Here is a 27,304-nt window from a genome sequence, read left to right on the forward strand (position 1 = left end):
AGCTAGCTGTTCTGTGGTGGAAGAATTCCAATGGTATTTGACAGAGCCAAGTATGCATCGGGAAGGAGTGACCATGAGCCTGTGAGTTAGCCAGATGTGAAACTGATACTGTCCCAGCAGGTGAAACTGCGTGAGGGTCTAACTGTGTTAGAGGAACTGCTGTTACTAAGCCTCTTGTTTATTTCCGCTGCCAGAGTTACCTAGTTTGCCTAGAATGCTTTGGATGTATGTCCCTAAGTGGAGGTGTATATTCTCCTTAGCAAGGAGAAGTATCAATACGAGGAAAAGAATCATTCAGGTCCAAGAGTAACGTCTGAGAAAGAACTTTTCATGAAGGACCTCCTTGCCTATATTGCTGTGAAAACATGGGGAAAAATAGAAACAGTTCTCAGCATTTGAAAACTAAATATAAGTGGTTTTATAGAGGGGGGTACAAAATAAATGCTTTATAGACTTTCAGAACAGTATTCAGATTCATTGATATTTCCTTATTATAGACGGGTAAAGTTATGTGTATGTAAGCAGTATTGTGAAGTATTTACATCAGTACACCAATATGAAATTAGTAATTTCACTGCTTGCAGCAAACCAGTGGATTTCCATTGCTTTCAGGATTTTTTCAAAATTTATTTTTTAGTATGAAATAAAAGCTCTCAATGATGCGTTCCTTGTTTCTCTCTACAAAATCGTTATACGCCTTCCTACCATGTGGTCCAGACAATACCAAACAAATAGCATTGCTGTTATTGAGTGTTTAGAACCCAAATTGGATATAATATGACTGCTTAGTCAATTCTGTAACAGTTTAAACTGAGCGTAGCACACTTTACAATTTAATTTTTATTACTTTCAATTAAAGAAATTTGGGCTCGTTGTTAAAAATTCCAATGATGTTGAAGTAGATGGAGAACAGCAATCCTCTATTAAATATTTGTATGGAAAATTACTTTGTTATTGCAAGTTGAAAACTTTCTAGTCTCACATTTTTGTTTTTCTGTTGACGTAATTGTTTTTAAAACAAGGTTTTTGAAAATGTGAGATTTCTTCAGGAGTACTGTTACGGAGTTACAGCAGAATAGATTGTAATTTCCCAAACATACCTTATTCTCTTTTCATTTGTTGCTTCCTGTGCCTAGAAGGCTAACCAGAACTAACCCCCTCCCCAGTCAGTTAACAAATTTATATTTGTCTTTCAGGACTCAAACCTAATTTCTTTTAAAAAGCCGTTCCTGATATTTAGTTCTTGATATCTAGTTTACCCTACAATATGTTTGTATGTAGAATTTAAAAAAAATTAGTCATATCTTTATGCATGTGTAAATCTGAACTGTGTGTGTGTGTGTGAGTTTGATATGCAGTCTGGCTTTTTCTCCTACCCCAATGCCTCTGGTAAAGAGAAGCCGGCTCTCACCCTGTGTGTGAAATTTTTCTAGGATTCTTTTCATGGAAGGTCCAGTCCTTCGAGGGCTCTGACCCTGTGTAAAGGACTCCCTTACACAGATTCAGCTTCTTTCCTCCCTTCCGCCAATGGCTAGTGCCCTGTCCCGGCCACACCACATCCCTGCTCTGACCTCAGAGCCTATGGCCAGGCCTGACACGCCTTGGCCGCGTGTGCTCCAGTTCACTCTGTTCAGTCTGAGCTTAGGTCTTGGTTTCCGGCAGGAGCACTAAGTGAGACTTTGGGGGTTGTATTTTAACCAACATTTGTGTTTTATAACAGGAAAGGGTCCACATCAGTGCAGTCTGTCATGTTGCTGAAAATTCTTCCATGTATTGAGAGGAGTTGATTGTCACATAACAGAGACCTAACAATTCCTCTGGATAACATCAAGATTGTGTAAAATCTGTGTTAAGCAAACCCTGCGTAAAGGAAAAACAGGTTATTACCGAGGCATACCAGAAGAAGAACTTGTTTGTGGACATTCAGTAATGTACCAAGAAGTAAAAAGTCAAAATGAGGTAGCTTTGGCTGGTAAATGTAGCAGTAAACAAAGGCAAGTCTTCACACGTGTACACAGAATGGAAAGACCGTTTGATAAGGTGCGTAGATCATGCTTGAGCAATTGTGCACAGCATTGTCTTTGTGATCGATACACGCTGTAGTTCTTCTGTGGTCATTGTAATTACTTGCATGGCCCCTGGTCTGTGCAAATCGTACGAAGAAAGATTGGCTTACTTTTACCCACTGTGGATAGAAAACCCTGCCAGAGAAGTGCTTTCCCCTGACCTTCATTAGTGAGAGGGATAAAAGGGTACGTGAGCATTTTCTGCAAGGTAGAAATGCAAGGCCAAACACATAATCATTCAGCCCAATACGGATTAATTTGAAAACTTTCAAAAATGGTATGTATGGTCTTCATGGATTGAATTGTGTCCCCCAAAAATATGTGTGTCAGTTTAGCTAGGCCGTGATTCCCAGGACTGTGTGATTGTCCGCCATTTTGTCATCTGCTGTGGTTTTCCTGTATGTTGTAAATCCTACCTCTGTGCTGTTAATGAGGTGGGATAGGCGGCAGTTACGTTAATGAGGCAGGGCTCAATCTACAAGATTGGGTTGTGTCTTGAGCTAGTCTCTTTTGAGATATAAAAGAGAAAAGTGAGCAGAGAGACAGTTGGTACCTCGTACCGCCAAGAAAGCAGCACTGGGAGCAGAGCGTGTCCTTTGGACCCGGGGTTCCTGCATGGAGAAGCTCCTAGTCCAGGGGAAGATTGATGAGAAGGACTGTCCTCCAGGGCCGACAGAGAAAGCCCTCCCCTGAAGCTGACACCTGAATTTGGACTTTTAGCGTACTAGATTGAGAAAATAAATTTCTCAGTTAAAGCCATCCACTTTTGGTATTTCTGTTATAGCAGCGCTAGATAACTAAGACAATAGTGCAAAGCAAATAGGCATGAATTGGCCTCAGTAGAAACTCTGCTCCTATTTCTAAACATCGAAGAAATTTCCCAAAAGGGTAGGGGAGAGGGATAGGGAGAAAGGTAATGCAAACTCAGGTTTTGAACATCAAGAAATCCAGTTTATTGTCTATGTTCATAAGGAATAAATATTTAGTTTCATTTTAACAGGTTGTTTTCTTTTCTTTTTTCCCTCTTATTTAATCTTACCAACATTTATTTTTCTCAGCCTTGATTTTTCCCATTGTCTCTGGTGGTGAAAGTCTGCTGTATGTATCAATTTTGGCTAAAGTTTTTGTTATTGAATGAGTACATATGTAGGATAAAATTTTAAAGCATTTTATTCTTTGAAAGAATTTAGTGCTTTAATGTAAATTATAATTTTGTATTTTTAAAAACCTTTGGATATGTATTAATAGGGTCATGGTATATAATATTAGATTTCTGAGCCCACATACTGAAACCCTTGTATGTTTAGTAATCACAGTGAAATACGTATATTTTTAAAAATAATGTTCTTTTCCCTCATATCTCTGTCATGTGTCAATTTAACAGTGCACTTTCAGTGCTGCCAAGCGTCGTAAAGGTCTGTCATTATGTTGTGATCAGTAATTTCCTGAAACAATACGTTGAAGATGTATGTTCTACGGCTAGAGTTGAAGCATTAGTCGTTTCATTAGTGTACGTCAGTGGCTCTTCAAGGTCGTCTCCAGACCAGCAGCGTCAGTGCGACCTGGGACCGTATTAGAAACGCAAACTGTTGGACCCACCCCAGACCTACTGAAATCAGAAGCTCTGAGGGTGAGGCCCAGGGACTGGTCCCTTAGGGCATCCTGCTTCAAGCTGAAGCTTGAGAACCACCGGTGTACCACCTTAGCTTCACACTTAGCATCTAAATCTGGACATGGCTTTGTGGTTCTCTATATTACTACTCACATGATTGAGAAGCAGCTGTTTCTTTGTGAAAAAGAAAAGCCAGTTGGAAGTGCTTGTGTTAAACTGAAGGCAGTTCTTTGCCAGAGAATAGAAATTTTATGGAGGAAATTCTATGACATAATGATATTATAAAATTGGGGGCCTTTATGATGGTCTTTTGGAAATATTAGTGGTGCAATATGCTACACTTAAGGGCTGGGGTCTATCTCATGGGAGGGCCAACCTTAGAGGCTGTATGATACCTACATTCATTTCTACCATCGAGTTGACTAGCCTGGTTTCTGGACTACATGTAAGAGTTGAGACCATTTTTTTTTTGTTCCATGACCATGGAATACAAGGTTCCTGGTTTCTCTCAGGGTTATTGATTTTAAGTGTTCAAATTTATAAATTTAAATTGTAATGTTGTCTGTACTACAGATCTGGGTCTATACCCAGACTCACTGATTTATCGTATTCAAATTATTTTCTGTAAATTCACACCCCACATAGGATAGTGGTTGTGTTTATGTTAATCAGAAATGTTTATACTTTTTACAAAAATAAAATTTAATTCTGAGTTTTTTAATTTTCAGCCAGAAAATCTTGCTCAGAAGCTTCCAAACCTTGTGGAACTGTGAGTCTATTTTTTAAAAAATTTTAAAAAGCAAGAATCAAAATAATTTGAAGTGACTTGAGATAATAGGATATGCCATTCTAATATATTAATTTATTATTTTTTGATATCATGATCATGGTGTTTATGTAGGTAGAACTTTGGTTCTGCTAAACTTAGTAGTATTTCAAAGTATTTTAGCATTTAAATGTGTGTTTTAAATATCTCACCTTGTGTAGTGTAGATGGTGAAAGATAACATTTTCTCTAGGCACAGTGTCTTTGTCACAGAGCCCTTAAAAATAATTCATGTAATTGAGAAAATTTATTATTATTATTATTGCTACTACTACTACTACTAATACATGTGATACTTGATACAAACAGTAAGACAGCATATAAAAGATATAAAATATGAAAAAAAATCTGTTGTGTACATCCTTCACAGTTCATTTGTTTTAGTTCTCTTGGTGATTACCTTGCGTGCTAAATAATATGTTTACACTTTTTTTTAAATGTATCAACTTAAAATATCTGTTGATTGATTTACCACTTACAAAGGTCAAATAGGTATCTTAGATTTCTCTTTTTTCTCAGCTGCTCCCTTCTTTTGTAGGAAGAGGAGTTTGCATGTCTATTTCTTGTTCTCTGTTATTTGGCATGATTTTCAAGGGGTAACAGGAAAGCCAACTTTGCACTTCCATCTTCAAGCTGAAAGTCTCTGTCATTTCTTCTTTTTTTTTCTCCCAACCATTTATTTTGAAAAATTTCAAACCAGTAGAAAAGTTGAAAGCATGGTAGAATGAATGCTCAGATACCGTTTACTTAAATTTACCAGTTGTTAGCATTTTTGTCAAATTTGCTTTCTGTCTTTTCCTCCCCCACCCTCTGCTTGTATACCTGCACATTTTTTTCCCCTGAATCCTTTGAAAGTAAATTGCAGATATTATATCTTATGATAAACCCTTAAATACTTCAGGATATATCCCCTAAGAATAAGGACATTCTTGCATATAATTGTAATATGATCATACCCAAGGAAATTAATACTGGTTCTGTAATGTCATCTAATAGCAGTTCATATTTAAATTGTCTCAATTTTCCAAAATACTTTTTGTAAATACTTGGATTTGTGTGATTGCTTCCTCACAGTATTTTATCGTGATGAAAATATATATGACAACACATATGTCATCTCAGTAATTTCTGCAATTACAGTTCAGTAACATTGATTACATTCTTCAAGTTGTACAACAACCATTCTCACTATCTTTTTCCTAATCAGTCTTCCACCAGTAACATAGCCTCACTGCTTCCTAAAAACTCCCACTAATAACCACTAACCACTAATAATCTTTAGCTTCGATGTATTTGCTTATTTCATATAAGTGAGATCATACACTGTGTTTTTGTGACTGACTTATTTTGCTCAGTATGATGTTTTCAAGGTTCTTCCATGTTGTGGCAAGCATCAGGACTTCATTTCTCTTTATGGCTGAGTAGTGTTCTGTTGTGTGCATGCACCATATTTTGTTTACCCATTTATCTGTTGATGGACCTTTTGGTTGTTTCCACCTTTTGGCTAACTTAAAAAGTGCTGCGGTGAACATTGGTGTACAAGTTTCAGTTTGCGTTCCTGCCTTCACTTCTGCATGTGTACCTAGGATTGGGATTGCTGGGTAAGATAATTAAGATAGTGTGTCAGCTTGGCTGGGCCATGATTCTTAATGTTTTGGCAGTTGTATTATATTATGATCTCTTCCCTGTTGAGATCTAATATGTTTTTCACTTTGCTTAGAAGGAGAAATGGCCAGATATGTGATTGTATACTGATTCGTGGGCTGCAGCCAATGATTTGGCTGGATGGTCAGGGACTTGGAAGGAACATGATTGGAAAATTGGAGACAAGATTTATGGCGAAGAGGTATGTGGATAGACCTCTCTAAATGAGCCAAAGAAGTGAAGATACTTGTGTCTCATGTGAATGCTCACCAAGGGGTGACCTCAGCGGAGGAGGATGTTAACAGACAGGTGGATAAGATGATGCGTTGTGTGGAAAGCAGTCATCCTCTTTCCCCAGCTGCTTCTGTCATTGCTCAATGGACTCATGAACAAAGTGGCCATGGTGGCAAGGGGGAAGTTATGCATGAGCTCAGCAACATGGACTTCTACTCACCAAGGTTGTCTTGGCTACAGCCACTACGAATACTCAGTATGCCAACAGCAGAGACCAACACTGAGTCCCCAGTGTGGTTCCATCCCTCAAGGTGATCAGCCAGCAACCTGGTGGCAAGTTGATTATGTTAGACCACTTCCATCATGGAAAGGGCAGCATTTTGTCCCTAATGGAATAGACACTTACTGTGGATATGGATTTGCCTTCAATGCATGCAATGCTTCTGCCAAAACTACCATCCGTGGACTTACAGAGTGCCTTATCCACCATTATGGTATCCCACACAGCGTTCCCTTGGATCACGGGACTTGCTTCACAGCAAATGAAGTGTGGCAGTAGGCCCGTGCTCACGGAATTCACTGGTCTTACCATATTTCCCATCACCCTGAAGCAGCTGGCTTGATAGAATAACGGAATGGCCTTCTAAGGACACAATTATGGTGATAGCTAGGTGTCAGTACCTTGCAGGGTTGGGGCAGTGTTCTCCAGGAGGCTGTATATGCTCTAAACCACTGCTGTTTCTCCCATAGGATTCATGGGTGCAAGAATCAAGGGGTAAAAATAGGAGTGGCACCACTCATTATTACCCCTGGTGACCCACTCATAAGGTTTTTGCTTCCTGTCCCCTTACACTCTGCAGGTCTAGAGGTCTTCATTCCAAAGGGAGGATTGCTCCCACCTGGAGACACATCACTGATTGCATTGAACTGGAAGCTAAGAATTCCACCTGGCCGCTTTGGGGTCCTTATGCTTCTGGATGAACAGGCAAAGAAGATTGTTACCATACTGCCTGATGTGATTGATCCTGATTACCAAGAGGAAATCGGATTGATACTACATCCATAACCCATTGCCATCGAGTCTGTTCCGACCCATAGCAACCCTATAGGACAGAGTAGAACTGCCTCATAGAGTTTTCAAGGAGTGGCTGGTGGATTTGAACTGCCAGCCTTTTGGTTAACAGCTGTATCACTTAACCACTGCGCTACCAGAGTATGTCTGGAATGCAGGAGATCCTTTAGGGTGTCTCTTAGTACTACCATGCCCTGTAATTAAAGTCAGTGGAAAATTACAGCAACCCAATTCTGACATGACTACTAATGGCCTTGACCCTTCAGGAATGAAGGTTTGTGTCACGCCACCAGGCAAAGAACCACGACCAGCTGAGGTGCTTGGTGAGGGCAAAGGGAATACAGAATGGGTGATGGGAAAAGGTAGTTTCTAAATACCAGTTATGGCCATGTGATCAGGAGCAGAAACAAGGACTGTAATTGTTATATTTCTGTTTCGTATGTGTACATCAAATATTTTTGTTTCCTTCACTTATATAAGTTGTAAACGGGGCTAGTGGATTTTGGGTTGTACCTGTGTTCTTTGTATCATGCTAAGTGCAAGTATGACTATATAATTATCTTTATTCAGAGATAACATGTGGTTTAAGGTGATGCGAACAGGTGCCAAGTTGACAAGGGGTGGACTCTGATAGTTAAAATTGTGTCTCAACTTGGCTGGGCTATGATTTTCAGTGTTCTGGTAGTTGTATAATTTTGTTGCTTCCCTATTGAGATTTGATATGTGATCACCCCCGTGATGGGATCTGCTGTGAGTAGCCAATCAGTTGAAAGGGAGTTCCCTTGGCGTGTGGCCTGCATCCAAATATATGTGGACGTTCTGGCTTTTGCCAGCTCTGGATCCTGCAGCTGGCTCCTGTTTGTTTGATCTCTGGTTCTTGGGACTTGAGCTAGCAGCTTACCTGCAGCCTTGCCTGCTGATCTTGGGATTCATTGATTTTCACAGCCTGTGCATAAAAGGCCTGCTCTCCAACCTGCCAATCTTGGGTTTGCCAGCCCCTGTGGCTACATGAATCAGGAGAAGCCTCTATCCTGATCCACAGACTTGGGACATTGCAGACTCTGCAGCCACGTGAGCCATTTCCTTGGTATAAATCTCTCTCTCTCTGTATATATATTTATACGCTTTACTGGTTTTGCTTCTCTAGAGAACCCAGCCTAAGACACTGGATCATACGGTAGTTCTGTGTTCAGCGTTTTGAGGAACTGCCAAACTGTTTGCCACAGTAGCTGTACCGTTTTACATACCCACCAGCAGTGGATGAGGGTTCCAGTTTCTCCACAACCTCACCGACACCTGTTGTTGTTTGTTTGTTTTTTTTTTGATTCTTGGCATTCTTATAGTGGTAAGGTGGTATCTTGTAGCTTTGACTTGCATCTCCCTAGTGGCTAATGATGTCGAGAATCTTTTCATGTGCTTGTTGGTCATTTGAATCTCGTCTTTGGTGAAATGTCTGTTCATATCTTCTGCCCATTTTTTAATTGGGTTGATTGTTTCCTTTTGATTAGATTCAGTTTAAACATTTTTGGTAGTATTTTACTCCATTTGCTTTATCAATTTTTACATTGATTCTCTTTATATTAGTACATGTGTATTTATTTAATTTTTCTGAACCCTTTGAGAGTAAGTTACATACTTTGTGACCCTAAATACTTTATCCCTAAATACTTCAATGTGTATTTTCAAGAATAAGGATGACTTTCCATTCTTTAGGTCTACTTTTGTGTCTTTTAGGAATGCTTTGTAGTTTTCTTCATTTAGGTTTTAAACACTGCTAAAGTTTATTCCTAAATATTTAATCTTTTTTTGTTTTTTGGTATTGTAAATGAAGTTTTCTCACCTGTTATGTCTTCAAACTGGTTTTGGCATGTTAATTTTGATATTTTGCTACCTTGATGAATTCTTTGATTGTTTGAGTTAGTTTTATCATTGATTCTCTAGGGGTTTCTAGGATACTTTCATGTTAACAAATACAGATAATATTATTCCTTCTTTTCCAGCCTTTCGATTAGCAGCCAAGCTCTTGGCTGTTGTGCCACCAAGGCTCCTTATAGGAATCCTGTTGTGTTAAGGAGATATTTATCTGTATTAATTATCTATTTCTGCATAACAAATTGCCCCAATATATAGTGGCTTAAGACGTCAAACATTATCTCATATTTTCTGTGAGTAAAGAATCTGGGCACAGTCTATCTGTATGGATGGCTTTGCCTCAAGGTCTCTCACAAGGCTTCAGTCAAGGTTGTTGACAAGAGCTCTGGGCTCACCTGAAAGCTCAACTGAAGAAGAATCCTCTTCTGTGTTCACTCACGTGGTGGTTGTCAGGATTCAGTACCTTGTGGGTACCGAAGCTCTTCCTCAGGCCAGGACCTCCGTCAGTTCCTTGCCACATGGCCTCTCTACAGGGTAGCTCACAACATGGTTTTTATCAGAGTGAGCAAGCAAGAAAGCAAGATAGGTTGTGTAAGACAGAAGCCACAGTTTCTTTGTAATTAAATCTTTGAAGTGACATTCCATAAATTTTACCATATTCTGTTCATTAGAAGCAAGTCATCAGGTCTAGCCCATACTTGAGGGGGAGGCTGTTATACAACAGCATGAGTGCCAAGTGGTGAGGCTCAGTGGTGGCCATCTTAGAGGCTGTCTACCATGGCTTTTATTCTTGTGTTCTCAATAATTTTTTATTACAAATTGGTATTGTCTTTTGTTAAATACTTACTTTGGGATTTAAAGTAAAGAAAATACCCATGGGGCGTTAAAAATGATGAAACAATCACAAAGTTAAAGAAGACTGTAGTATAATATTCCAAACTGAATTCTATAAGAATGGCTGTAGAATTCTGGCTTGACAGTTTGTTTTTTTTTTCGTATGAGCCCTTTAAACGCATTTTCCACTGACTTCTTGTCTCCATAGACTCTAGTAATAAGTCACTGGTAGTTTAATTGTTGTTCATCTTTATATAATGTGTCATTTTTCTCTGTCTGTTTTCAAGACTTTCTTTTTACCTTTGGTTTTCAGTAGTTTAACTTATGTGTCTAGGTATGTGTTTTTGTTTGAAGTTTGTCAGGCTCAATCTGTTAAATTTATATGTCTTACCAAATTCGGGACATTTTTACCATTATTTCTTCAAAGTTTTTTATTCTCCATTTTGTCTCTCCTTCTGGGACTCCAAAAACTCTGCTTAAAAAAAAAAAAAAAATTTGCTTATGTTCCTTTAATTTTAGTTTTTCTCTCTGCACTTCAGATTGGATAATTTCTATTATCTATCTTCAAGGTCGTTGACTCTTTCCTTTGTCATTCTGAGGTTCATCTTATCTAGTGAATTTTTTAGTTCTAAATTTTCATTTGGTCCTTTAAAAAATAGTTTCTGTTACTCGGAGATTTCTTATCTTTTCATTACAAGCATATTTTACTTTAGATCACTATGTGTAGTTATATTAGCTACTTAAAAAAAAAAATCCTTGTTTGCTAATTCCAAAATCTGGGTTATTTGAGGTTGCCATCCATTGTTTATTATATTCAATATTTTTCACCAATACCACGATTCAAAGAAGTATATTGTATATACTGTGGACTGCCAAAAGAACGAATAAATCTGTCTTAGAAGAAGTACAACCAGAATGCTTTTTAGAAGCAAGGATGGTGAGACTTGCGTCTTACATACTTTGGACATGTTGTCAGGAGGGATCAGTCCCTGGAGAAGGACATCATGTTTGGTAAAGTATAGGATCAGTGGAAAAGAGAAGACCCTCAATGAGATGGATTGACACAGTAGCTGCAACAGTGGGCTCAAGCATAAAAACGATTGTGAGCATGGCGCAGGACCAGACAGTGTTTTGTTCTGTGGTACATAGGGTCACTGAGTTGGAACCAACTCGACGGCATGTAACAACATCCATTGTTTACCTTCTTGTTGTTGATAACGGAGCATATTTTCCTGTAATGTTGAGTAATTTAGATGATGTTTTAGAAATTGTGAATGTTATGCTTTGGAGACTGGGATTTATTATATTCCTTTAAAGAGTGTTGATATTTTTGTTTTAGGAAGTAATTTACCTGGTTTGACTCAAACAGTAAACCTTGCCTGTGGTGGCACCTTGAATCTCATCCTAGTTCTTTTAACTGGAGTTTGTGGCACATATGCATGGTCTGCAGTCACCTGTTGCTTTAAAGTTGATACCTAGAATTTGAGGTTTTCCATCTCTGGCTCTTTCCTTTTTGGTGTTCTCTCTTCACATCTCAGTGACTGTGGTTTCCCTGAACTCTGTCCTTTGTATTTTTAGGCTAGCAAGACTGCGGGTTTCCATTAGAGTTTCAGCCACTTCACATGATAGTTCTCTGTACCCTGCGTTAGACTAAATGCTGTTTAAAATAGGGCGGGGGTGGGGGCTCACCCCTTGTTATTCCTTCTAAATTTTGATTCCCTCCCAGGATTGGCTTCCTTTGGGTACTGTGCAGAGTACCTTCAGGCCATTGTGAGTGTGTGTGGTTTCTTAGTTTTATTTTCTTTATTTTTTAGTATGTTAACTTTATTTGGAATTATGATATAGAATAAATCGTCAAACAAATGGATGTAATAAAAAACTTTTCCTATGCAAATCATCTACTTAATTGAACTACAAAAGACTTTTTCTTAGTGTTTTAGTTGTTACTTGTAAAAAGGATCTGTCTAGTGAGCTTGTATTGAATTGGAACTACCATTGTTTATTTTAACCTGTCTGTATCTTTATATTTAAAGTTTTGTTAAAGTCAACCTTAATTATTTTTTTCGTTTTTGATCAGTGTGGCAATCTTGACTTTTTAACTGGAGTGTTTACAGCGTTTATATTTAATGTAATTGCTGATATGATTGCATTTAAGTCCACCATCTGTTTTCTATTTTGTCTTTTCTTTATTCCTTTTTTCCTTTAAATTATTTTAAAGCTCCATTTTATCATCACTATTGGATTATTAACTCTATCTTTTTTCAATGTTGTATGGTTAATATTATGCTTATCACAATCTACCTTCATATAATACCACTTAATATGTAATATAAAAACTTTACAACAGTACTTCCAGTTACTCTTTCTTATCCTTTGTGCTGTTATTATTACATTTTACATATTTGTGTGTGTGTCACAGAAGAGGGCAAAGAAGGTAGATTTGGAATTGAAAGACAATAAATGGATAAATGGCAAAATATATTATTTTAATTTTTGCTTTAAGCAGTAAATTAAAAGAAATTAAAAATGAGAAAAAAATCTTCTATATTTACTTCCATATTATTCTCTGGATTTTTTTTGCCAGCAAAATTTTTTATTTTTCCTTTTTTTTAAACTAAAATTTATTCTCTAAATCAACTATAGATTCACATGCAGTTGTAAGAAATGGTACAGGAATCTCCTGTGTAGCCTTCACCCAGTCCCCCAATGGTAAGATCTTTCATAACTATAGTGCAAGATTTCTATCAGGAAATTCACATTGATATAATCCACTGATCTTTTTTAGATTTCACCAGTTTTGTATGCATTCATTTGTGAGTATCTGTTTAGTTCTATGTAGTTTTATCATGTGTAGATTTGTGTAATCAGCACCATAATCAAAACATAGTACACTTCCATCACCATAAGGATCCCTTGTGCTGCCCTTTTATCACCACATCCACTTCCCAGCTCCTTGTGCCCCTCGTATCCTTGCATCCACCCATCTCTTCTTCCTCTCTGTAATTTCGTCTAGTAATAACATAATACAAATAGAATCATAGACTATGTAACCTTTTGGGAATGACTTTTTTTCATTCAGCATAATTCCTTTGATATCCATCCAAGTTGTTGAGTGCAGTGGAAGTTTGTTTCTTTTTATTGTTCTTAAATTTTGTGTGCCACAGTTTGTTTGACCATTCACCACTGACAGACGTTTATAATTTTTGTCTACTGCAAAAAAACTGCTATGAACATTCATGTACGTGTTCTTTTGTAAATACAAGTTTTTATTTCTCTTGGCTAAATTTCTAAGAGTACAAATGCTGAGTCGTATTGTAATTGCATGTTTAGTTGGTTTTTTCTTTTTTTTTGAGAGAGAGAGTTCACATACCATAAAATTGACCCTTTTAAAGTGTACAGTTCAGTGGTTTTTAGTATATTCACAAGGTTGTATCACCGTTAACCAGCAACCAGTTGCTGTCAAGTCAGCTCCAACTCATGGCTGACCCCGTGTTAAACCGAGAAATAAAAAAACAAACCCATTGCCACTGAGTCAGTTTAGACTCCTAGCGACCCTATAGGACAGAGTAGAACTGCCCCATAGGTTTTCCAGGGCTGTAAATCTTTACAGAAGCAAACTGTCACATCTTTCTCCTGTAGAGTGGCTGGTGGGTTCGAACCACCTACCTTTTATTTGGCAGCTGAGCACTTTAATCTCTGTGCCACCAAGGCTCCTTGACTCCATGTTAAAAAACAAAAAACCAGTTGCCGTTGAGTGGATTCCAACTCATAGCGACCCTCTAGGACAGAGTAGAGCAGCCCCATAGTTTCCAGGAAGCGGCTAGACTGTCACTTGGCCTGTTTTCTTTGGAGAAATGTTTGATCAAATCATTTGTCCATTTTTTAAATTGGGTTATTTGTCATCACATTGTTTAATTTTAAGAGTTCTTTATATATTCTGGATGCTAGACGCTTATCAGACATATGATTTGCAAATATGATCTCTCTTTCTGTGAGTTGTCTCTTTACTTTCTTGATAGTGACCTTTTAAGCACAGAAGTTTTTAATTTTGTTGAAGCCTAAATTGGACATTTTCTTTTGTTGCTTATGCTTTTGGTGTCATATTTAAGAAATGATTCCCTAATCTACTGTCAAAAAGATTTACCCATACTTCTAAGAGTTTTGTAGTTTTGGCTCTTACATTTAGGTCCTTCATCCATCTTGAGCTAATTTTTTACATGTGGTGTGATTTAAGACTCTAAATTCATTTTTTTGCATGTAGATATCTAGTCCCAGCACCATTCGTTGAGAAGACTATTTTTCCTTTGAAATGATTTTGTGCTTTTATCAAAAATCGGTCAGCCATAGACACATGGGTTTATTTTTGGATTCTCAATTCTATTCTGGTGCTCTGTATGTCTGTTTTTATGCCATTACCACATAATCTTGATTCCTGTAGCTCCGGGTAAACTTTGAAATTCGTAAGTGTGAATCCTCCAACTGCGTTCTTTTTTCAAAATTTCAACATTCCATGTGAATTTTAGGATCAGCTTGTTAATTTATGTAAAAAAAGGCAGCTGGAATTTTGATAGCGATTGTGTTGAATCCGTACATCAATTCACTGAGTATTGCCATCTCAGCAATTATTACCTCTTTCAGTCCATGAACATGGGATGTTTTTCCATTTAGTTAGGTCTCCTTTAATTTCTTTCAGTAATGTTTTGAAGTTTTCACTACACAGATTTTGCTCTTGTTTTGTTAAATTTGTGCCTAAGTATTTGATTCTTTTTGATGCTGTTGTAAATGGAATTGTTTTCTTAATTTCACTGTTGGATTGTTCATTACTAATGTATAGAAATACATCTACTTTTTCTAAATTGATATGGTGTCCTGCAACGTTGCTGAACTTGTTTATGAGCTGTAATATTTTTTTTTCCCTGGATTTCACTGTTGAAGGACATCTTGGTTGCCTCTGTCCTTTAGCAATTACAAATGAAGTTACAGTATACATTTGTTAATAGGTTTTTGTGTGTGTGTGGACCTAACTTTTCAAATCATTTGGATAAATATTTAGAATTGTGATTGCTGGGTTGCATGATAAGTCTGTGTTTAACTATTAAAAAACTGCCAAATCGTCTTCCGAAGTGACTGTCCCATTTTGCATTCCCACCAGCAGTGACTGAGAGTTTCTGTGTTATTTGAGTAGAGGAGTATGAAGACAGCTGGTACCGCTGAAATATGTGTCAACTATTCCAAAATACAAGGATTAAGTAAAGAGAAGTGACTTACAATTTAAAGCACTAAGCCTGCGACTACAAATGACTCACGCTCATAGTGGTAATAATATAAAAACAACAGCAGTGTTTATTGAACTCTTGCTATGTGCCAAGCACTGTTCTAAGTACTTTGCATTTATTCATTCATTTAATCCTTACAATCCGACATCCCTGTGTTGTTGGAACTACTATTACCTGCATTTACAGATGAAGAAACTGAGAAGTTATTGTCGTGTGGTTGCATGGCTGTCGACATGCAGGCAATCTGGCTCCAGAGCTTGTTCTCTGATCCACTAAACCAGTCATGAGTCTCAGTTGGTTGAACATCAGAATAACTTGGAGAGTTAAAAAAAAAAAAATACCGAGGAGCTGATACACCCTCCTCCCCGAGAAAAGATGGCTTAGTTGGTGTGGGATGTTCTTGGGCCCCAGTACTTCGAAGGCCCCTGGGTGATTCTAATGTGAAGTCAGGATTGGGAGCACTCCATAGTTCTTCATACTGTATCTTCATTATTATATCATTTAATGTGTTAAATTTTTTATTTCAATGTAATAGTGGGTACTTCAGTTCATATTTTGATGTGGACATTTTTACGTCCTTTTTTAGTATAACCTATAAAAAATTTGATTTGGAGAATAGGCAAATATTTTGTTGAAGAAATTATTTTCAACCAGCAATGTCTTTATTTTGCTATCTAAACACTGGCTTTTGTATAACAAATACGTGGTATGTGTGTATGTGTGTCACGAAGAATTTTTAGGGTCATCTAATAGGTATTCATTCCTAAGATTAATGTTTAAAGAGTGTTGGTTTAAAATGTGGCATCATTTCATGTAAACAAAGCAAGGAATAAAATTTATATAGAACAGTGTACTTGGTTAAATTGTGTTAGATCCAGCAGGTTAATACCTGCTACAGAATTGACTTAATTGAACAATGAATAGTCCTTGTAAAATTAATTCTTCCTTTTTGAATCTATGTTCAATGACATCATAGCATTTGATAGTAGACTTGAAAAATACAGAAGAAAATTTCAAAATCATATTTAAAAATACTTTGTGAACATTGAGGTCCAGTAAATAAAACTATAGATTTGAAAATAAAGTTTACCAAAATCTAATTCTCTTGTTTTAAAGTTAGTGATTTAAATTTATTTTCTTAGTTTTTTTGATCTCCCAGTAGTCGCTTTATTGATTCACTCTGAATAGTCCATTACTAACAATTGCATCAAGTCCCCACCAGGGTGTGCTAAAGACACTTCATTGGGAAAGGTGTTTTTACTTAGGCTTTCCTGGACTTACCAGCCCCTGTAAACTTTTCTTTTAGAGTTGGATTTCTTGTTTACCAGATTTCTTTTGCTGTAGAGTAAATTCTGTACCTTGGCAGTTGAGTATTTCTATAGATATTGTAAATGATGAATATTTAATCTCCCATTCTTGGTTCTCATAAGCATGCTGGCTGGAAATATCTTTAATCTGACTATTTTGTCAAGTTTTCCTTTAGAAATTAAAGATTGCATCTCCCTTTATTCAATGGTTCATTTCCCTTTACACAAAAGGTATATGTCTGAAAACTTGAATAATTTAAAATGAACAACAACAAAAAAACTAGTAATTTGTTTTATGAGGTTAAAAAAAAATACCTCATAATTTATCTGTTGGGCATGTTTTTATTTTAAAATAGCCAACACAGAGTAGATTTAATATTTGCAATTTTGGCATAAAATATTATTCTCAAAGTATGATAAGTTAGTTGTAATGACTGTGTTTTATATGGGTGCTTTAAAGCAGGGTGTAAAATAAAGTTTTGATTCCTTTATGTTTGATGAATTTCTAACTGAGCCTTTACAAACTGGTTATCTAGCAAAAGTACTGAAGGCTAATAGCTGTTTTTCTTTTCTTTTTCCCTAGGTACCTTCATTCAAACAACATAGTTGTTGTTCCAGAAGGTAGGTGACCTTCCAATTTTCAGTTAGGAGACACTAACATTTCACCTTTGCTTAATAAGTACAACAGATGGTCTCTTTCAAGCTGTTTTGGTTTTTGTAATAGGGAATTTTAATTATAAAACATCTTTGTATTAGCTTCAAAGCTGTTTTATCTTAATTGAATAAGTCCAATTAAGGATTATGCTTAAATAAATAAGTAAAATGGTTATAATGGTTGGGAGGTAAATTATTATTAGGTAAATTGTTGTTAGGTAAATAATAAGATGGACCATTCTAAATATAAAATCAATTTAAATTGTAGTTAGGTAAAAATGACCTCTTGTATTGTTCTGTGAATTATTTATTCAGGTGATTTTTTGTATTATTTAAAGTTTATTATATTTCATCCTGAGACAGAAGTATTGTCACTTCAATAAAATTGAGTTCAATCAGTGTTTTTACTATCTTGTAAGCAGTGGAGATAAGGATGTTAATTATAAAAATATTTTAGCTTAGAATAGTTACATTAAGTATTTGGCTTAACACTTGGGTCAAATTCATGTTGTTTTCGCTGTTTGTTTTTGTCTTTTTGAAGCCATTGGGTCCCTTGTAAAACTCCAGTGTCTGGATCTTAGTGACAATGCCTTAGAAATTGTTTGCCCAGAGATTGGTCGTCTGAGAGCTTTACGTCATCTTCGATTAGCTAATAACCAACTACAATTCCTACCTCCAGGTAATCATAGTTTATAGCACACAGTGGTCCCCTGTTTATTTCAAATCTGTTTTTATTCATGTTTCCCACTGAGTGTCCAGGCAGTGGACTGTGGGTACGTTTGTAAGTATTTGATAGTCTATTTGTCTGAAGATGAAATAAGCAATGTGGGTAAAATGTGACCAAGAGTCCTTCCTCAGCTGCAAACATAGAAAGCAGCGTTTATGTTTTGAAGCTGCAGTTACTACAGTTTTACGCTGGCATCCGTGTCTCCTTAGAATCACTGCCCTGGCAAATGTTTGGACAAAAAGTCAGTTCACGTATCAATATTACTCAAGAGGATTTAAGTGAACTTTGCAGAAGGCAATTATTTTAGTATCCAAAAGGCAGATACATACAGTGTTTTCTCTCATACTCTGGTAGGGCCATTGGTATACATTAACTTTCATAGAATTTAGCAGCAGAAGTTAAATTTGAGTCCTGGAATTAACCGTCAGTTCTGTCTACTGAACACCCAGTAGATTGTGATGTACATATGGACAGTACTGGGAGTCCCTGGGTGGTGGCAAGGTTAACACACCCAGCTGCTAACCGAAAGATTGGAGGTTTGAGTCTGCCCAGAGGCACTTCAGAAGAAAGGCCCTGGCGATCTACTTCTGAAAAATGAGCCACCGAAAACCTTATGGAGCATAGTTCTACTCTGACATACATGAGTCAGAAGTGACTTGACAGCAATTTTTTTTTTTTTTTTTTTTAATGGATAGCACTAAAATCCTGCATTCTCTTGAGCCACACCTTAAACCTTCTGACTTTCATGTGAGGGGCATCCAGAGTCCTTCCTCGTGAATCCACACGTTTGCAAATTCCTCTGTCATGCATCATTTGTCACATAAGAAAGGTGAAATATGATTAAAAAAGAAGAGCTTCAGGTATTACATGAAAGTTACTATGTATTCCAGGCTGAGTAGAGAAAGATACAGACACAGGGCAATTGGCTGGGATTATTTCTACTTAGTGACTCCCTTGAATACCAACCAGTCTTCCAGTGTGTCCAAGTGAAGTTTGTGACTTAGCATTACAAATTGTGACATGTCATGGAACTTCAGTCATACAAGAATATTAAAAACTATTCATGTTAAATCCATGAATGGAAAAAATCTTTGTTGCTTTGTGATTTAAACAAGTATTTTCTCTAAGAGTTTTTTTCAAGTACAGAAGTTTCTGAATGTTTTAGTAGAAACATAGAAACTGATTAATTATGAGACTTTCCGTACCTGCATTTATATGTAGGTCCAGAAGTGCTTATAAAAGTGACAGCAGTGACTCTGCTCAAAACATAACTTTTAACCTCATATAATGAGTATGTTATTTATTTTCCAGCTATGGTTGATAGAAACGTTTTTAAGGCAACGTAGGAATATGATCTTACCTTTAGGGTTTATTCCATGTAATCTGGGTCTACCAGTGATTCCTTATTCTAATTTTCATCAGATTTATATGTTCACATACTCAGGAAATTAGACTGTCTTTTATATTTTCATATATGAAACGTATACAAGGTGTGTTGTGGAATCAGCATGCATGGATGTAACACTGTCTTTGTAAATCCCTCTTTATATACTTTTAGAGAATGTGTAAGGAACTCTGTTAATCATTCTCCGTTAAACTGTGCTTCTGTGTGTTCTATTATTCTGCCTCTTCCTGTAATATGAAAACATTTTGTGGCCTTAGAATGTGGTCATTTCCTCCCATTGTACAGTCTCAGAGGTTAAGGATGTACCCCCAGCACCCTTGCCTGCCTCCTAGTAACCGCAAAAGGTTATATGTTTCCTGACTGCTTTCGTAATTATTTATTTATATCTCACCTTGTTGCACAAAGAGACTTGAGACATTTACCTCTGATTTTGTTTTCCCAGCGTTATTTCTATTGTCTGCATTTGGGTTTACTTGTTTTGAGTAAAATTATACGTAGTAATAGCTGTGTATTTTGAATGAGAACTTCTGAAGGAGCCATCTGTAGTTGTTTTTTCTCTAGGCTACCATGAGTAGTGGTGGACTAGGCCTTACTAATTATTTGATTTTCTTTATGTAGTAATTTTAAATGTTATAACTTGAATGGTTAAGGAACTAGGTACATCCCCTCCCCGCTTCCCCCCCCACCCCCAAATGTTTGACCATGTTTGTGGACATACTGTGGAAAGGTGTTTTAATTGTAGTTTAAAAAACAAAATGTAAGGGACTACCTTGTCCCTGTTTGATGATAGTAGACACCCATTGCTGTCTGATTGATCGCCCCTTCTACATAGTCCGTTATAGTGTGTGCAGACTTCTTACGTGACATAGAGCCTTTCCATCACTCCAGAGAGTTCTTTCTTGCCTCTTTAATCTACTTGCCGTAGGCAAACACTTTTGATTTCTATCACCGTAGATTAATTTGATCTGTTGTTGAACTTAATATAAATAGAACCATATAGTATGTACTCTGTGTCTGGCTTCTTGCTACAAAATAATGTTTTTGAGATGTATCCATGCTGTTGCATATGTCAGTAATTTGTTCTTTTTTTTAAGTACAGAGTAGTATTCCATTGTATTAATTTATAATAGGTGTAACTCTTGTCCTCTTGATGGGCATGTGGGTTTTTTCTAGCTTGGGGGTGTTATGAATAAAGCTAATGTAAACATTCTTGTACAAGGGGACACATGTTTTCATTTCCCGTAAGCAAATACTCAGGACCACTCCTGAGTGCTGGTTCCTAGGGTAGGTGTATATTTAACTTTTTTAGAAATTGCCCAACAGTTTTCGGAACAATTGTACCATTTTACACTTCTCTTAGCGATATATGAGAGTTTCAATTACTCCACATCCTTGCCAACGTTTGGTGTATATATATTTTTAAGCCATCCTCAACGGGTAATATGTGTGAAATGGCATTGCCTTGTTTTAATTTAATTTGCACTTCCCTCTTGCCTGGTGGTGTTGAGCATCTTCTCAGGTACTTAGAAGCTATTCCAGTTCTTCTTTTTCATCTGTGGAAGGTGTCTTCCTGCTTTGCAGCCGTGCTGCCCCAGTGTTAGTCTGTGGAGGGGTGACTGTGGCTTCCCTGTATTCCGTGAAGGTGGGTATTACCTCTGAGAGATTTCTCTGGACATTCCTGTTCTCCCCCTTCCTGGTACTTCCCACCCCCGCTTCCCCCAGACTTCCTTAGCTGAAAGCCTGGAGTAGACTGGGGAGATTACCTCAGCGTTCCTGCCCCTATGAAGATCAGTGAGAAGGAGTTGGGAGGAGGCGGTTTAGTCCGCACATAGCCCTTAATAGTTAACCTGGTTTCTCCTGAACCCTTGTCTGTGGTAGATTCTTTGTCCTCCCTTTGTTTTGGTCAAGAATGTTAGCAGCTGGAGAGCTCTTCTCTTTTAAAATGGGCTTGTCACTTTTTGGAGTTCATTTAGTTTTCTTTGTGTCCTGTGTCTCTGGTGGGTTTTAAAGACTCTGATTATGTAGCTTATCCAGCTTGTCTTAAGTTGTTAGGGTGAGAGAGGTGTTGCTTGTGACTTTCTGTTTTTGAACTGTAATTAAATCCTCCCTTCCCTACCCCTCCCCCGCCCCGCTACCAGGAAGGGAGGTTCCTCTGTACCTCCCTTCAGTCCGTAGATTACTTTAGTGTATTTTAGTGCCCGTTTTATTTCCTGTTGACTTCTCTCTAGGGTTGACAGTATGAACCCTCGACTTACTGCAGTCTGCTTAGAATATTGTACCACTCTGTGGAAAATGTAAAGGCAAATAGTGTTTACCCTGCTTCCTTTGTGCTGTTCCACCGTGTATGTTATTTCTATATACACTGTGAACTCCACAATATGATGTTATTATGTTTGCAAAACAGTCATTTGTCCTTAAAAGAAATTAAGAGAATAAAAAAAAAGATTGTCTTTGTATTTATCATATATTTACCATTTCCTGTGTTCTTCATATATTTTTTTTTTATCTGGTATCATTTCTCTTCAGTCCCTGGGTGATTCAGATGGTTAAGTGCTCAACTACTAGCCCAAAGGTTGGTGGTTCCCTTGGAAGACGGGCCTGGCGATCTGCCTCCGAAGGTTACGGCCTTAGAATCCCGTGGAGCAGTTCTGCTCTGCCCATGTGGGTTTCCCATGAGTCGGAACTGACTCTGTGGCAACTAACAACAGCCATAACTTCCCTTCTTCAGTCTGACGAACTGCCTTTAGTATTTCTTGTAGTACAGTTCTTTAGCAATGACTGTCCCCATTTTTGTTCATGTGAAACTACAGTTCACGTTCAGTTTTGGAGAATATTTTCTCTGGCTACAGAATTCTGAGTTGACAATTTTTTTTTCTTTTGGCACCTGAAAGATATCCTTCTGTTGTCTTCTGACTGCATATTGTTTCTGATGAGAAGTCAGTTGTAATTTTTATCGTTGTTACTCTGTACCCAGAAACCCAGTGCTTTTGAGTCGATTCCGACTCATAGCGACCCTATAGGACAGAGTAGAACTGCCCCACAGAGTTTCCAAGGAGCACCTGGCGGATTCGAACTGCCGACCCTTTGTTTGGTAGCCGTAGCACTTAACCACTACGCCACCAGGGTTTCTGTTACTCTGTACGTATTTTTTTTATATGCCATTAATTTAGTGTATTTGGAAACCCTGGTGGTGTAGTGATGAAGTGCGACAGCTGCTAACCAGAAGATCAGCAGTTCAAATCCATCAGGCACTCCTCGGAAACTCTGGGGGAGGGGCAGTTCTACCCTGTCCTGTAGGGTTGCTGTGAGTGGAATTGACTTGATGGCAGTGGGTGGGTTTTGGTAATTCAGTGCATTAGTTTTTTTCTCTTTATCTCTGGCAATTTGTCTATGTTGTGCCACAATATAGGATTTTTTATATTTAGCTTTGGGATTTTCTAGATTCCCAAATTGGGAAGTTTTCTATCATTAGTTCTTCAAATATTTTTCTGCCTACATTTTATCCTTCGCAACTTCACTTACACAGAAGTTAGATCACTTGATACTGTTCCGTGGGTTACTGAGGCTTTGTTCTCTTTGTTGTTTAAATATTTTTTTTCTCTGGATCTTCAGGTTGATTGATATGTATTGATCTGTCTTCTAGGTCATTAACTTATTTTTGGCTCCAATAATGCTGTTTATTAAACCCCCCTTCAGCTTCCAGAGATCTATGTTTCCTGTACATTGCTTGAAAACAATTGCTTCATATATTTGTCTGGTTTTAATGTCATATTTTGGTGGGAGGTAAGCCTGCCCTCAGTTACCCTGTCATGTCTGCAAGTGGAATTCCTGTTAGATGATTGATTTCTCATCTGATCACTTACCTGCATTCTCTTTTATTTTTTAAAATTATGCAGCACTTAAACATTTATATATTTTTCTTCTCTTTCCTTCAGTATCAAAACTATAACATTATTTGATACGGAACAAATTTAAACCAATTTTCGTTCAAAGGCTTTTTTCTAATTTGAGTAAGTAAAATAATGTGATTTATTATGAATAGAAATACTATCCACCTACAAATAAAGGATTATTGGGAAAAGTTTTCCATCATCACAGAGCTATTTGCCAAACACTTTGTGCTTCACCCTTGGTAAAGACCATGAAGACCGATGGATATTATATTGGAGGAGTCAGAAAAACCAGCTAATTCTTGATAATCAAGAGAAGCCTGATTCTGTTGTGATTTGCTGTAAACTCTCTGTGGACTCCTGTGCGGCAAGGTTGCTGTAAAAGGGTGGTAATAGTAGTGGTGGTGGTGCCGTCAGAACCTGTCTGACTTCACCAGGGAAAATGACCAGGATCAGCCCGAAGCTGACTCTCATGAGGTGGAGGTCAGACGTTTTTTTAACCAGTTCTGACACATGGGAGCTGTTCCCTCCACGGCACTCTCTACTTCTCATCTGGGTTCAGTAATCTGCTGCAGCGACCACACAGAACTCACAGAACTTACTTAGAGTTAAGTGGTTTATTAAGGAAGCGATGGTACAACTTGGGATCAGGATCAGGAAGCATGTAGGCAAAGTCTCCCTTCTTCATCGTAGGACAGCTCACTCAGCTCCTCTGGGCCGTGCAGGCCTCCTCTTAGCCCCCTGAAGATAGGCCTCCTCTTGGCCCCCTCAGGACAGGCTCCTGTTGGCCCTACTGTCTGTCACCACCAACTCTGCCACAGGGCCCCATCCCGGCCTGTTGCTGTCTTCAGTGTTATAGCTCTTGACCAGTGTTACAGCTCATTTAGTAGGTTCCTTGACTCCTCTATCTTTCTGCTTCTTCTCTCTTCTTTCTTCCTTCTGCTTCTTCCTGCTGCTTCTCTTCCTGTTTCTTTCTATCTGAAAAACCTCTGTGGGATTGGTTGCGTATATACACAGCTCCTTGTCAATTTCAAGGCATGACCAGTCCCCTCTTGGTGGGCCACAGATGCTTCATTTGCATAGGAGGCTATAGTAACTTCATTTACATAATCTATAGCAAATTCATTTGCATAGTATGTTGACCCATCCCTACAAGGTGGATACCAATCACAGGGCAGGCGGCAGCCCAGGACCAGACAAAAAGCATAAAACCAAGTGTTTACTGCTTACCTAGGAAATGTAGCAAAACCTTTGGGGTAGAAAACCGGGGCAAAGGTAACTCCTCAGGGCTTAGGAAAAACATGTCTCTGAAGCTGTTTTTGCAAAGAACCAAGGCAAAAGGCCCCATAAAGGAAATGGTTTTACCACAGTTGCGCTAACAAGTAACTAAAAAAAAGTAACCAGGAATTAAGAAAAGATGATACTTGGATCTGACATATAAATCAGCCTACTTTTTTTTTTTTTAATGCTTTATTCTTGAAAAGTTGTTTTATGTACCAAGAAGGAAGGATTTTTAGCCCAAATTAAAAACATTAAAGCAGTCTCTGTTATACTTTAATGGCTAAAAGTATGCACAAAAACAGAAATATGTGCTACGTATAACTAGTATGAATTGCTCCTAAAACTGGTGATTCAAACATGGCCAAGTTTTCTTTTCTTACCCCCTTGAAATTTTTAGGAAACCCTGGTGGCGTAGTGGTTAAGCACTGTGGCTGCTAACCAAAAGGTCAGCATTTCGAATTCACCAGGTGCTCCTTGGAAACTCTATGGGGCAGTTCTACCCTGTCCTATAGGGTCGCTATGAGTCTGAATTGACTCGACAGCAACAGGTTTGGTTTTAAAATCTTTATATCTCCTGCATTGCTTTGTTAGAATGAAATTGAGCATCTCTTCTTAGGTCTGTCCTACTTGCCACCTACACTGTTCTGAAATCTCTGCACATTTTGGTCCAAGGTGGAGGTGGGAAGGAGCAGAAGACACAGAGGGAACTGGAGTCTCTGGGCTTCTGCCGTTGTGTATTACCTCGTTTTTGACACTTGTTGGCATAGTCTGATGCGTAATGGTGAAGGCTGCAGTGATTCTTCAGGGAGGCTGAGCCCACTCTTGGTCACGGGTGCTCCACGCTTGAAATCCCAGGTTACAGTTTCTAGGAATGAGAGGTGGCCCCAGAAACACTGGGTCAGCCCTAGTTTCATTGCCAGTTGTCTCTTCCGTTATGCCTGCCTCCCCAGTGATCAAGTCAAAGGGGGTAGAGCAGCCCTCTTTAGGAATCCTCAGAACACAAAAGGTCTTATTGTACCCCCCTCCCCAAATAACAGGGCAGTTCACCCCACATCACCCTCCGTAGGGGGATGCTGTAGTAATTCTGAGCAACTTACCCTCCTAGGGAGACTCAGCTTTTCACTGATTGCACAGCAGTGTTGGTAATATAGCTGCACTTTTATCGCTTAAAAAAAAAAAAAAAAAAATCTCTGCTAGAGCGCCTCCATGGTGTCACCAGGCTAAACACATGGTCAGCAATATAATGTAAACAGACTTTCTCTATTTTGTGGGCTATCTGCATAACCTCGGAGGCTTTTCATTTCATCTACTTAACAAATATCTGTTTGTTCAAAGTACCACATGATGTACTAGAGGAAGCAGGAACACAAAAGTGAACAAAATATGGACCCAGACTTCAAAGGAGGTTACAGTATTCTGTGGTTTAATATTTTAAATTGGATACTTACAAAAGAAGGGACTAGACAGAGAGGAAAGAAGGATGTACTGGGCATGTTAGTATTGTTAGTCATCATCCCCGTACACGGCCAAATAGCTAAGAAACCCAGTTTGGAGGGACAAGATCTAACCATCTTACTTGATCCTCAGCTTGCTGGATGACCACTGAATAAATTAATAAATTTTCTACCAGAGTCCAAAACTCACGTTCAGAGCCCAATTTTTCAATGTCCTTTGTAGACCTAGAGTTACTTTATTAGTTTGTCATTAAAAATCCATAATATGTAAATTTTTAAAATTTAGATCTGTATGCAAAATTAACTTTGGTATACTAAATCACTCCCTGGGTGGTGCAGATGTTTAAGTGCCCAACTTCTAACCAAAAAGTTGACTATTTTAACTCACCCAGAGATGCCCCGGAAGAAAGGCCTGGTGGTCTGGTTCTCAAAGATAATGACCCTGAAGACCCTGTGTGGAGCACAGTTCTACTCTGCAAGCACGGGGTCGCCATGAGTTGGAGTCGGCTCTCAGACAACTGTTTTTTTTTTTTTTTTAATAAACACATTCAATAAAATACAGATTTCTCTGAAAAATATTTTTACTATAAGATTCTGTTACGTACTGGCTCTAAATGGACCTAAAACTTTTAAGCTTTATTTACAAGCTAAGTTTTGAAAATTGGGCAAAAACCTTTGAATAAAAATGGAACTGAAAATTTTTCTAAAAGAAAAAATTTTGTTGTCAACCATGTATTCTCAGTGTCAAATAAATTCAGAAAAAAATACTCCTTTTTTGGAAAGATCTGAGAGGAAGAGGTGGAAACCTTGGCAAATGTCTGCAAAGCAAAAGTTTATTGTGATGATACGTTTTTTAAAAAAAGGCAAAAGCAGAAAAGTTGGAAAGCCTCTACCATCAGTCATGCTCCTGGGCTCAGCTCGTTGAGCAACTTCCATAGACCATTCTTGTGTGAAAAGATTTCAAAGCAGCCAACATCTTACCACCAGAGATCCAACAGGAAACCTGAAGGTGAACTAGTTCCAAATTCACTTCCCGCTCAGTGCTACTTCTGCTCCCTTTCTGTGTACAATTTAATTTATTTCAAGCTTGGTGCTGTTTGGGGAGATGACACCAGCCAGCGCTGATGAGGTCAGGTGAAGACACCCCTGGT

General features: G+C 38.0%; 1 protein-coding gene across 2 annotated transcripts in view; it reads left to right on the plus strand.

The window, feature by feature from the left end:
* Positions 1 to 27,304, plus strand: part of LRRC28 (leucine rich repeat containing 28) — a 256,470-nt gene that overhangs the window by 24,071 nt on the left and 205,095 nt on the right. For both annotated transcript variants that reach the window (XM_049906154.1, XM_049906153.1), the window contains exons 3-5: positions 4,407 to 4,447; positions 17,326 to 17,363; positions 17,938 to 18,075. In XM_049906154.1, the coding sequence (XP_049762111.1) occupies positions 4,407 to 4,447; positions 17,326 to 17,363; positions 17,938 to 18,075 (217 nt within the window). The remainder of the gene's footprint in view (positions 1 to 4,406; positions 4,448 to 17,325; positions 17,364 to 17,937; positions 18,076 to 27,304) is intronic.

Source organism: Elephas maximus, chromosome 13 (genome assembly GCF_024166365.1).
Source record: "Elephas maximus indicus isolate mEleMax1 chromosome 13, mEleMax1 primary haplotype, whole genome shotgun sequence".
Lineage (NCBI taxonomy): Eukaryota > Metazoa > Chordata > Mammalia > Proboscidea > Elephantidae > Elephas > Elephas maximus.